This window comes from Salmo salar, chromosome 02 (assembly GCF_965601325.2).
Source record: "Salmo salar chromosome 02, fSalSal1, whole genome shotgun sequence".
NCBI classification, from domain to species: Eukaryota; Metazoa; Chordata; class Actinopteri; order Salmoniformes; family Salmonidae; genus Salmo; species Salmo salar.
Genome location: NC_138292.1, coordinates 23,683,409 through 23,696,915, shown reverse-complemented (window position 1 = coordinate 23,696,915; position 13,507 = coordinate 23,683,409). Strand labels below are relative to the sequence as shown.

The window sequence follows — 13,507 nt, the reverse complement described above, 5'->3', positions numbered from 1 at the left end:
GTGGACCTCAGAACTCTTACTCACTCCTTGTTTTCTTGTTTAGAAAAGTTAACCCTCTGTCTAGGTTAACTATGAGACAGAACAGACTGACTGACGGACTGAACACACCCTAACAGTAGGCAGTTAACCCTCTGTCAATGTTAACTATGAGACAGAACAGACTGACTGACGGACTGAACACACCCTAACAGTAGGCAGTTAACCCTCTGTCAATGTTAACTATGAGACAGAACAGACTGACTGACAGACTCACTCCTTTCCCTCTGCCCGTGAAGGGAAGGTGGCGTATTGGAACCAAGCCACCTTCCCTTCACAGGCAGAGGGAAGGGAGTGAGTTTGTAGAATGGAACCTAGCCATTGCCTACACCTTAAAATTATCTATTTTCCTTTGTGACTACTGATGGGGAAAGGATGTAAACATAGCAGCATGGTGGAAACTCCATCTTGCCTACTGTTAGGGCGTCTGTCAGTCAGTCTGTTCTGTCCCATAGTTAACATATTGCTCAATGATCAGCTCCTCTTACTGATCAATGCCACTGACATACTGATTAAGGCCAACATGTCTTCCTGCCTCACTGCACTGTGTCACAGTAACCATGGTTGTTGAACCTAGACAGTAACAGGGAAACGAGGCCTCTGAGTCAATGATTGACAGGGGGCAATAATCGCACACATCATGGGGCTACAGTAAGTACAGTGGCTTGCGAAAGTATTCACCCCCTTTGGCATTTTTCCTGTTTTGTTGCCTTAGAACTTGGAATTAAAATTGATTGTTTGAGGGATTGTATAATGTATGAAATGTATAATGTATTGTAAAATGTATGAAATGTATGCATTCACTACTGTAAGTCGCTCTGGATAAGAGCGTCTGCTAAATAACTAAAATGTAAATGTAAATGTATAATTTGATTTACACAACATGCCTACCACTTTGAAGATGCAAAATATTTTTAATTGTAAAACAAACAACAAATAAGACAAAAAAAATGGAAAACTTGAGCGTGCATAACTTTTCACCCCCCCAAAGTCAATACTTTGTAGAGCCACCTTTTGCAGCAATTACAGCTGCAAATCTCTTGGGGTATGTCTCTATAAGCTTGGCACATCTAGCCACTGGGATTTTTGCCCATTCTTCAAGGCAAAACTGCTACAGCTCCTTCAAGTTGGATGGGTTCTGTTGGTCTACAGCAATCTTTAAGTCATACCACAGATTCTCAATTGAATTGAGGTCTGGGCTTTGACTAGGCTATTCCAAGACATTTAAATGTTTCCCCTTAAACCATTCAAGTGTTGCTTTAACAGTATGCTTAGGGTCATTGTCCTGCTGGAGGGTGAACCTCTGTCCCAGTCTCAAATCTCTGGAAGACTGAAACAGGTTTCCCTCAAGAATTTCCCTGTATTTAGCGCCATCCATATTTTCTTCAATTCTGACCAGTTTCCCAGTCCCTGCCGATGAAAAACATCCCCACAGCATGATGCTGCCACCACCATGCTTCACTGTGGGGATGGTGTTCTCGGGGTGATGGGAGATGTTGGGTTCGCGCCAGACATAGCATTTTCCTTGATGGCCAAAAAGCTCAATTTTTGTCTCATCTGACCAGAGTCTCCGACATACCATTTGGCGAACACCAAACGTGTTTGCTTTTTTTTTCTTTAAGCAATGGCTTTTTTCTGGACACTCCTCCGTAAAGCCCAGCTCTGTGGAGTGTACGGCTTAAAGTGGCCTATGGACAGATACTCCAATCTCCGCTGTGGAGCTTTGCAGCTCCTTCAGGGTTATCTTTGGGCTCTTTGTTGCCTCTCTGATTTATGCCCTCCTTTCCTAGTACGTGAGTTTTGGTGGGCGGCCGTCTCTTGGCAGGTTTGTTGTGGTACCATATTCTTTCAATTTTTTAATAATGGATTTAATGGGGATCCGTAGGATGTTCAAAGTTTCAGATATTTTTTTAGAACCCAACCCTGATCTGTACTTCTCCACAACTTTGTCTCTAACCTGTTTGGAGAGCTCCTTGGTCTTCATGGTGCCGCTTGCTTGGTGGTGCCCCTTGCTTAGTGGTGTTGCAGATTCTGGGGCCTTTCAGAACAGGTGCATTTATACTGAGATCATGCAAAAGATCATGTGACACTTAAATAAAGTCCACATGTGTGCAATCTAACTAATTATGTGACTTCTGAAGGTAATTGGTTGCACCAGATATTATTTGGGGGCTTCATAGCAAAGGGGGTGAATACATATGCACGCACCACTTTTCAGTTTTTTATCTTTTAGAATTTTTGAAACAAGTAATTTTTTTCATTTCACTTCACCAAGTTGTAATATTTAGTGTATGTCCATTTCATGAAATCCAAATGAAAATCTATTTAAATTACAGGTTGTAATGCAACAAAACAGGAAAAACGCCAAGCGGGATGAATACTTTTGCAAGGCACTGTATATGGCGCATCTTCACATCAGTTCTGCTGAAAGAAATAAGATGAGGAGAGGAAGCTGCTTCAGACTACTGAGATTCACCCTGGGCTCCATTTCATTCCTCTACATCTCTCCATCCTCATCATCCATAACCTCTGGCGTGTGTGCGCGCGTGCGTGTGCGTGTGCGTGTGTCTCATACAGCTACAGCTGTAAGATGAGGCCTGTGATCCAAGGACCCTGATGGCAAATACGCCTGTCAGAGTGTCCTGCCCACTGGTCAAGGACACACATACACACATATATATATATATATATATATGAATAAAGTCACACACACACACACACACACACACACACACACACACACACACACACACACACACACACACACACACACACACACACACACACACACCCACACACACACACACCCCACACACACACACACACACACACACACACACACATGAATAAAGCCACACACAAGCACACACACACACACATACTGTACTGTACATTCACACACATCCACACACAGTCACTTCTCCCTCCAGCTCGCTGTGGCCAGCGGCAGGGTGGTGACTTCTTGCAATGGGAACAGCAAGTGTCTGTATCCTGATAGAAGTCATTGGGCTGTGAGCTAATACACATAAACTACTGAATGAAATCCTCAGTCTATTTTGTAATAAAGTCTGTAGTACTGGTATTACTGGTCAGTACTGGTCAGTACTGGTCTGTACTGGTATTACTGGTCAGTACTGGTCTGTACGGGTCTGTACTGGTATTACTGGTCAGTAATGGTCTGTACTGGTATTACTGGTATGTACTGGTATTACAAGTCAGTACTGGTCTGTACTGGTATTACAAGTCAGTATTGATCTGTACTGATCTGTACTGATATTACTGATCAGTACTGGTCTGCACTGGTCTGTACTGGTCAGTACTGGTCTGTACTGGTATTACGGGTCAGTAATGGTCAGTACTGGTCTGTACTGAGAAGTACTGGTCTGTACTGGTATTACTAGTCAGTACTGGTCTGTACTGGTATTACTGGTCTGTACTGGTAAAACGGGTCTGTACTGGTATGACTGGTCTGTTCTGGTATGTACTGATATTACTGGTCAGTACTGGTATTACTGATCAGTACTTGTCTGTACTGGTCTCTACTGGTTTTACTGGTATTACTGGTCAGTATTGGTCTCTACTGGTATTACTGGTTTGTACTGGCCTGTACTGTTATAACTGGTCAGTATTTGTCTGCATAGAGGTGGATCAGAGAATCACCAGCAGCAAGAGCGACATCATTGATGTATACAGAGAAAAGAGTCGGCCCGAGAATTGAACCCTGTGGCACCCCCATAGAGACTGCCAGAGGTCCGGACAACAGGCCCTCCGATTTGACACACTGAACTCTATCTGAGAAGTAGTTGGTGAACCAGGCGAGGCAGTCATTTGAGAAACCAAGGCTATTGAGTCTGCCGATAAGAATGCGGTGATTGACAGAGTCGAAGCCTTGGCCTGGTCGATGAAGGCACAGAACTGTCTTCTATCGGTGGCAGTCATGATATCGTTTAGGACCTTGAGCGTGGCTGAGGTGCACCCATGACCAGCTCGGAAACCAGATTGCAGAGCGGAAAAGGTATGGTGGGATTTGAAATGGTCGGTGATCTGTTTGTTAACTTGGATTTTGAAGACTTTAGAAAGGCAGGGAAGGATAGATATAGGTCTGTAACAATTTGGGTCTAGAGTGTCTCTCCCTTTGAAGAGGGGGATGACCGTGGCAGTTTTCCAATCTTTAGGGATCTCAGACGATACGAAATAGAGGTTGAACAGGCTTTCTAAAATCTTAGAAAGAGAGTGTCCAGATTGTCGAGCCCAGCTGATTTGTAGGGGTCCAGATTTTGCAGCTCTTTCAGAACATCAGCTATCTGGATTTGGGTGAAGGAGAAGCGGGGGGGCTTGGGCAAGTTGCTGCGGGGGGTGAGGAGCTGTTGGCCAGGGTAGGTGTAGCCAGGTGGAAAGCATGGCCAGCTGTAGAAAAATGCTTATTGAAATTCTCAATTATCGTAGATTTATCGGTGGTGACAGTGTTTCCTAGCCTCAGTGCAGTGGGCAGCTGGGAGGAGGTGCTCATATTCTCCAGGGACTTTACAGTGTCCCAAAACTTTTTGGAATTTGTGCTACAGGATGCAAATTTCTGTTTGAAAAAGCTAGCCTTTGCTTTCCTAACTGACTGTGTATATCGGTTCCTAACTTCCCTGAAAAAATGTGCATATCGCGGGGGCTATTCGATGCTAATGCAGTATGCCACAGGATGTTTTTGTACTGGTCAAGGGCAGTCAAATCTGGAGTGAACCAAGGGCTATATCTGTTCTTAGTTCTACATTTTTTAAATGGGGCATGCTTATTTAAGGTGGTGAGGAAAGCACTTTTAAAGAATAACCAGGCATCCTCTACTCATGGGATGAGGTCAATATCCTTCCAGGATACCCGGGCCAGGTCAATTAGAAAGGCCTGCTTGCTGAAGTGTTTTAGGGAGCGTTTGACAGTGATGAGGGGTGGTTGTTTGTCCGCGGACACATTATGGACGCAGGCAATGAGGCAGTGATCGCTGAGATCCTGGTTGAAGACAGCAGAGGAGTATTTAGAGTGCAAGTTGGTCAGGATGATATCTATGAGGGTGCCCGTGTTTACGGATTTAGGGTTGTACCTGGTAGGTTCCTTGATAATTTGTGTGAGATTGAGGGCATCTACAGTGGGGGGAAAAAGTATTTGACCCCCTGCTGATTTTGTACGTTTGCCCACTGACAAAGAAATGATCAGTCTATAATTTTAATGGTAGGTTTATTTGAACAGTGAGAGACAGAATAACAACAAAAAAATCCAGAAAAACGCATGTCAAAAATGTTACAAATTCATTTGCATTTTAATGAGGGAAATAAGTATTTGACCCGCTCTCAATCAGAAAGATTTCTGGCTCCCAGGTGTCTTTTATACAGGTAACGAGCTGAGATTAGGAGCACACTCTTAAAGGGAGTACTCCTAACCGCAGCTTGTTATCTGTAAAAAAGACACCTGTCCACAGAAACAATCAATCAATCAGATTCCAAACTCTCCACCTTGGCCAAGACCAAAGAGCTCTCCAAGGATGTCAGGGACAAGATTGTAGACCTACACAAGGCTGGAATGGGCTACAAGACCATTGCCAAGCAGCTTGGTGAGAAGGTGACAACATTTGGTGTGATTATTCGCAGATGGAAGAAACACAAAAAACTCTCAATATCCCTCGGCCTGGGGCTCCATGCAAGATCTCACCTCGTGGAGTTGCAATGATCATGAGAACGGTGAGGAATCAGCCCAGAACTACACGGGAGGATCTTGTCAATGATCTCAAGGCAGCTGGGACCAAGAAAACAATTGGTAACACACTACGCCATGAAGGACTGAAATCCTGCAGCGCCCGCAAGGTCCCCCTGCTCAAGAACACATATACATGCCCGTCTGAAGTTTGACAATGAACATCTGAATTACTCAGAGGACAACTGGTGAAAGTGTTGTGGTCAGATGAGACCAAAATGGAGCTCTTTGGCATCAACTCAATTCGCTGTGTTTGGAGGAGGAGGAATGCTGCCTATGACCCCAAGAACACCATCTCCACCGTCAAACATGGTGTTTTTCTGCTAAGGGGACAGGACAACTTCACCGCATCAAAGGGACGATGGACGGGGCCATGTACCGTCAAATCTTGGGTGAGAACCTCCTTCCCTCAGCCAGGGCATTGAAAATGGGTCGTGGATGGGCATTCCAGCATGACTATGACCCAAAACACACAGCCAAGGCAACAAAGGAGTGGCTCAAGAAGAAGCACATTAAGGTCCTGGAGTGGCCTAGCCAGTCTCCAGACCTTAATCCCATAGAAAATATGTGGAGGGAGCTGAAGGTTCGAGTTGCCAAACGTCAGCCTCGAAACCTTAATGACTTGGAGAAGATCTGCAAAGATCTGGTGGCCAACTACAAGAAACGTCTGACCTCTGTGATTGCCAACAAGTACTAAGTCATGTTTTGCAGAGGGGTCAAATACTTATTTCCCTCATTAAAATGCAAATCATTTTATAACATTTTTGACATGCGTTTTTCTGGATATTTGTGTTGTTATTCTGTCTCTCACTGTTCAAATAAACATACCATTAAAATTATAGACTGATCATTTCTTTGTCAGTGGGCAAACGTACAAAATCAGCAGGGGATCAAATACTTTTTCCCCCACTGTAGCTTAGATTGTAGGAAGGCCGGGGTGTTAAGCATATCTCAGTTTAGGTCACCTAACACTATGAACTCTGAAATAAATGAGGGGCAATCAATTCACATATGGTGTCCAGGGCACAGCTGGGGGCTGAGGGGGGTCCATAACAAGCGACAACATTGAGAGACTTATATCTGGAAAGGTGGATTTTTAAAAGCAGAAGCTCAAACTGTTTGGGTACAGACCTGGATAGTATGATAGAACTCTGCAGACTATTTCTGCAGTAGATTGCAACTCTGCCCCCTTTGGCATTTCTATCTTGACGGAAAATGTTGTAGATGGAGATGGAAATTTCAGAATTTTTGGTGGCCTTCCTGAGCCAGGATTCAGACATGGCTAGGACATCAGGGTTGGCGGAGTGTGCTAAAGCAGTGAATAATACAAACTTAGGGAGTGAGGCTTCTGATGTTAACATGCATGAAACCAAGGCTTTTACAGTTACAGAAGTCAACAAATGAGAGTGCCTGGGGAATAGGTGTAGTACTGGGGGCTACAGGACCTGGGTTAACCTCTACATCACCAGAGGAACACAGTAGGAGTAGGCAAAGGGTACGGCTAAAGGCTATAAGAACTGGTTTTCTAGTGCGTTCGGAACAGAGAATCAAAGGAGCAGATTTCTGGGCGTGGTAGAATAGATTCAGGGCATAATATACAGACAAGGGTATGGTAGGATGTGAGTACAGTGGAGATTAACCTAGGCGTTGAGTGATGATGAGAGAGGTTGCATCTCTGGTGGCACCAGTTAAGCCAGGTGAGGCTCCACATGTAGGTACATACAGGACCTGAGTTCGAGGCTGGGGCCGACAGATAAACAAAATGAGGTACCATGTTATTGAAACAGTCCAGCAGGCATCAACTGTGTAGCCGAGGGATCATAGGGTCCAATGGCAAGCAATAGGTGAGTCCGGGAGCCATTCAGTAGTTGCTACTACGCTAGGCGAGCGGGAGACACGGCGTTCAGAAAGCCAGCGGGCCGGAGCTAGCAGATGGGTCTTCGGTGACATCGCAACGGAAAAGCCTGTTGAAACCACATCGGATGATTACGTCGGCAGACCAGTCGTGATGGATCGCCGGGGCTCCGTGTCGACAATAAAGGGTCCAGGCCAATTGGCAAAATAGGCATTGTAGCCCAAGAATTAGCTGGTATATGGGCCTAGCTCGAGGCTAACTCAAAGCTAACTGGTGCTTGCTTCGGGACAGAGGCGTTAGCTAACAGTAGCCACTCGGTTGCAGCTAGTTAGCTGCGATGATCCAGTATAACGGTCCAGAGCTTGCGGCAGGAATCTGGTGATGTGGTAGAGAGAAGCAATCCGATATGCTCTGGGTTGATATCGTGCTGTGCAGACTGGCAGGTATTGTCCGAGCTAAAGCTGGCTGGTGTCCGAGCTAAAGGTGAAGACCGCTAGCCGTGGCTAACAATAACTAATAGCTAGTAGCTAGTTAGCTGGCTAGCTCCTAATGGAGGTTCCAGTTATAAGGAATAAAAATAGCAGATCCGTACCACATTGGGTGAGGCGGGTTGCAGGAAAGGTTGCAGGAAAGTATATTTAGTTCGTAGATAGAAAGTTTGATTAAAATACAAAAAAAACGACTATATACACGGGATAAGACAAAGACAAACACACGTCCGACTGCTACGCCATCTTGGATTTGCAGCCTAGTCAGTACTGGTCTTAGTGGTCTGTAGTGGTGTTACTCACTGGTGTCAGTGGTCTCGTACTGGGAGTCCCTCTGCAGTTCGAATATGTCCACCTCCACACGGGCTCTGGCCCCTCCCTCCATCACACTGTTGATGTTCTCCCTGGCCAGGGCCAGAGCCAGCCGCTCCCCACGCCCACACACTGACTGGTCATCCAGGATCGCAGCTACATAGGGAGGGAGGGAGACGGAGAGATATGGAGCAGGAGAAAATATTGATGTTACTCACCCTTAGACAGTAAGACAAAAAGAGAAGAGACAAGCAGAGTATTTACGAGGGGTGTGAAGGCCAGGTGAGTGAGTGGGTGTGTCTTGGTGGAGGGGGGTGAGACACTGAGGGAGGAGGGGGAGACAGACACCTGAGGGTGATCAAGGGATGGAAGGAGGGAGGGATGGATGGATTGATTGAAAGATGGACACTCACCCATCCGGACGGAAGAGAGCAGGGCGGCCTGGCTTCCGGAGCGTGGTGCCATGGTAACTAGCAGGAAGGAGGAGAAGTGTATCGACAGCAGCAGCGCTGGCAGAGCCGGCATCTTCTACTGCTCCTCATGGAGAACGGTCTGCTGGCTGCCTGCTCGCCACCTAAAGGACGGGAGGATACGTTACAACACCAAAATATACACAAACACACACTCACAAACACAGACACACATACATGCACACACAACCGTTCTCACTCTGTGCACACACCTGTGGCTCCAATGGTTAAATCTCTATTTAAAGAGCTTGTTACGATCACAAGACCCACACATGAAACACACACAGCTCTGCTCTGCCTGCTGCAAAACCACCCTCACTCACTCTGAGTGACAACCCCCATTCTAAGTGACAGTTTAATGTGTGTGTGAGAACAGACAAAAAGATGAAGCGTATGTGTGTGCTGTATAGCGTCTTGTTTCTGCTCACCGTCAGCTGGTCATGACCCTCAGTTTGACCTCTGAGATGGAGATGTGTGTGTGATGTGTGTCTGGTATCTGTGTGAGTTGGAGATGAGTCACCTTTGACCCTGTAGGCACAACACAGCAGCTTGACTGCTTCTATCTGACCCCAGGGAGGTGAGAATGTTTTGCCTCTCCATCTCTCTTCCCTACATTTCCCTTCACACTTGTCTCCCTCCCTTTCTCCCTCTCCCCCTTAGATCTCCCTTTCTCCCTCTCCCCCTTAGATCTCCCTCTCCCCCTTAGCTCTCCCTTTCTCCTTCTCCCCCGTAGCTCTCCCTTTCTCCCTCTCCCCCGTATCCCTCCCTTTCTCCCTCTCCCCGTAGCTCTCCCTTTCTCCCTCTCCCCCTGTAGCTCTCCCTTTCTCCCTCTCCCCCTTAGCTCTCCCTTTCTCCCTCTCCCCCTTAGCTCTCCCTTTCTCCCTCTCCCCCTTAGCTCTCCCTTTCTCCCTCTCCCCTTAGCTCTCCCTTTCTCCCTCTCCCCCTTTCTCCCGCTCCCCCTTAGCTCTCCCCTTCTCCCTCTCCCCCTTAGCTCTCCCTTTCTCCCTCTCCCCTTTAGCTCTCCCTTTCTCCCTCTCCCCCTTAGCTCTCCCTTTCTCCCTCTCCCCTTAGCTCTCCCTTTCTCCCTCTCCCCCTTTCTCCCGCTCCCCCTTAGCTCTCCCCTTCTCCCTCTCCCCCTTAGCTCTCCCTTTCTCCCTCTCCCCTTTAGCTCTCCCTTTCTCCCTCTCCCCTTTAGCTCTCCCTTTCTCCCTCTCCACTTTAGCTCTCCCTTTCCCCCTCTCCCTCTTAGCTCTCCATTTCTCCCTCTCCCCCTTAGCTCTCCCTTTCTCCCTCTCCCCCTTAGCTCTCCCTTTCCCCCTCTCCCCTTTAGCTCTCCCTTTCTCCCTATCCCCTTTAGCTCTCCCTTTCTACCTCTCCCCCTTAGCTCTCCCTTTCTCCCTCTCCCTTTCTCCCTCTCCCCCTGTAGCTCTCCCTTTCTCCCTCTCCCCTTTAGCTCTCCCTTTCTCCCTCTCCCCCTTAGCTCTCCCTTTCTCCCTCTCCCCTTTAGCTCTCCCTTTCTCCCTCTCCATTTAGCTCTCCCTTTCTCCCTCTCCCCCTTAGCTCTCCCTTTCTTTTATTGTTCTCTCACATCAAGTAGCTGTCTGACTTCATCCTACCCTCCTGCCCCACACGCACCGTTCACTCCTCCAGGTCCATCTCCCTTCAGCAGCCCTACAGCAGACTAAACACTATGGGTGACAGGGCTTTCAGTTGTGTGGCCCCTCAGCAGTGGATCACACTTCCAGTCATTGTCAGGGCTGCAGAGTCTCTGGACTCGTTTAAGGCGCAGCTAAAGACTGAGCAATTCAGAAACGCTTTCAATGACCTACAGTATGAGTCAAAGGTTTGGACACACCTACTCATTCAAGGGTTTTTCTTTATTTTGACTATTTTCTACATTGTAGAATAATAGTGAAGACATCAAAACTATAAAAAAAACACATATGGAATCATGTAGTAACAAAAAAAGTGCTAAACAAATCAAAATATATTTTAGATTTTAGATTCTTCAAAGTAGCCACCCTTTGCCTTGACAACAGCTTCATGAGGTAGTTACCTGAAATGCATTTCAATTAACAGGTGTTCCTTGTTAAAAGTTAATTTGTGGAATTTCTTTCCTTCTTTAATGCGTTTGGGCCAATCAGTTGTGTTGTGACAAGGTAGGGGTGGTATACAGAAGATAGCCCTATTTGGTAAAATGCCAAGTCCATATTATGGCAAGAGCAACTCAAATAAGCAAAGAGAAAGGACAGTACATCATTACTTTAAGATATGAAGGTCAGTCAATGCGGAAAATAAGTGCAGTCGCTAAAACCATCAAGCGCTATGATGAAACTGGCTCTCATGAGGACCACCACAGGAAAGGAAGACCCAGAGTTAGCTCTGCTGCAGGGGATAAGTTCATTAGAGTTAACTGCACCTCAGATTGTAGCCCAAAAAAATGCTTCACAGAGTTCAAGTAACATACACATCTCAACATCAACTGTTCAGAGGAGACTGTGTGAATCAGGCCTTCATGGTCGAATTGCTGCAAAGAAACCAATACTAAAGGACACCAATAAGAAGAAGAGACTTGCTTGGGCCAATAAACACGAGCAATGGACATTAGACCGGTGGAAATCTGTCCTTTGGTCTGATGAGTCCACTGTGTCTTTGTGAGATGCAGAGTAGGTGAATGGATGATCTCCCCATGTGTGGTTCCAACCGTGAAGCGTGGAAGTGTGATGGTGTGGGGGTGCTTTGCTGGTGACGCTGTCAATGATTTATTTAGAATTCAAGGCACACTTAACCAGCATGGCTACCACAGCATTCTGCAGCGATACACCATCCCATCTGGTTTGCACTTAGTGGGACTATGATTTGTTTTTCAACAGGACAAAGGCTGTGTAAGGGCTATTTGACCAATAAGGAGAGTGAAGGAGTGCTGCATCAGATGACCTGGCCTCCACAATCACCCGACCTCAACCCAATTGTGATGCTTTGGACCGCACAGTGAAGAAAAAACTGTTTGAGAGAATGCCAAGAGTGTGCAAAGCTCTCATCAAGGCAAAGTGTGGCTTCTTTGAAGAATCTAAAATCTAAAATATTTGTTGATTTTGGTTACTACATGATTCCATATGTATTATTTCATTTTTGATGTTTTCACTATTATTATACAATGTAGAAAATAGTCAAAATAACGAAAAACCCTTGAATGAGTAGGTGTGTCCAAACTTTTGACTGGTACAGTATGTTAATTTAGTTCTCCTGTCCACTGGATCTGATGCCTTGGGTATTAGAAAAGCACTTTACAAATTAAATGAGAGAGAGAGAGAGAGTGTGTGTGTGTGTGTGTGTGTGTGTGTGTGTGTGTGTGTGTGTGTGTGTGTACTGTCCATCAGGTCACACTGTTCCTGTCATTAGGTTCAGGTAGCGTTGACATCGGAACACTGAAGCTGTTATGCAAGAGGTTACAGACACAGACGTCACAATGAGACCACTGCCACATGCTGCTCTGTCACCCTGCCACTCTGCTCTCTGGATCTGACTGAGTTGTGTAATGAAGTGTGTCCTGTAATATATTGTATTTCCTGTATTGTGAATAGACACACTGCACCACACAGTGGTGTTTGTGGGGGGCCTGTGTGCCTGAGTGTCTGTATGTGGTGGGAATCCTTGTGTGTCAGTGTGTGTGTCGGTATGTCACTATCCTTGCTTGTGTGTGCCTGCATATGTGTGTGTGTGCCAGCCAATGTATGTGTGCACACGTGTGTGTGTGTCAGTGACTGCAGTACAGTTTGTGTGTGTGTGATGACATATTGATCGAGGGCAGCTGAAGTGGCATTCAATCAAAACAATGGGGGATCTGTCAGCATTCCACAGGATGCATCTGATTGGCTATTACCAGGGAGCAGATTGCACTGATGACCAATAAGGTCTTGGCTTAGCCCCTGAGCGTGACCAATGATTGGATGGAGTCGGTGCTATTTCACTGTTATTGAGAACTATTGACAGGGCTGGAGAGAGAAGATTAGTCCACAACTACACCTTTCCATCTGTCTGCAAGGCCTGTAGGAAAGACACAAGGAGAGAAGGAGAGAGAGAGAGAGAGAGAGAGAGAGAGGGAGAAGGCGAAGGAGCGTGAGAGAGAGAGAATATTGTACATTGTTGCGTCATGCCAATAAAGCAAATTGAATTGAATTGAATTGAGAGAGAAAGAGAGAAGGAGAGAGAAGGCGAAGGAGAGAGAGAGAGAGAGAGAGAGAGAGAGAGAGAAGGAGAGAGAGCGATGTATTGGTGAAAATAGAGAGCAGAAATGCAGATGAGTGAGATTGACTTTGTAGGGGAGAGGAGAAGAGAGAGGGAGAGTGAGGGAGAGAGAGAGATTGTAAGGCTGTATGTATTCACACCAGAGAGAAAGAGAGGAGAGAGAGAGCGAGAGAGAGAGAGAGAGAGAGAGAGAGAGAAGGGGAGAGGGAGAAGGCGAAGGCGAAGGAGCGAGAGAGAGAGAAGGCGAAGGAGAGAGAGAGAGAGAAAGAGAAGGAGGGAGAGAGAGGAGAAAGCGAGAGAGAGAGCAAGGAGAGAGAGAGCGAGAGAGAGAGAAGGAGAGAGAGAAGGCGAAGGAGAGAGAGCGA

General features: G+C 46.4%; 1 protein-coding gene across 2 annotated transcripts in view; it reads right to left on the bottom strand.

The window, feature by feature from the left end:
- LOC106576347 (glutamate receptor ionotropic, kainate 5) overlaps positions 1-13,507 on the bottom strand; it is a 96,390-nt gene that overhangs the window by 25,450 nt on the left and 57,433 nt on the right. For both annotated transcript variants that reach the window (XM_045700561.2, XM_082961040.1), the window contains exons 2-3: positions 8,838-8,998; positions 8,416-8,580 (exon numbers count right to left, since the gene is read on the bottom strand). In XM_045700561.2, the coding sequence (XP_045556517.2) occupies positions 8,416-8,580; positions 8,838-8,949 (277 nt within the window). In that variant the 5' untranslated portion in view covers positions 8,950-8,998. The remainder of the gene's footprint in view (positions 1-8,415; positions 8,581-8,837; positions 8,999-13,507) is intronic.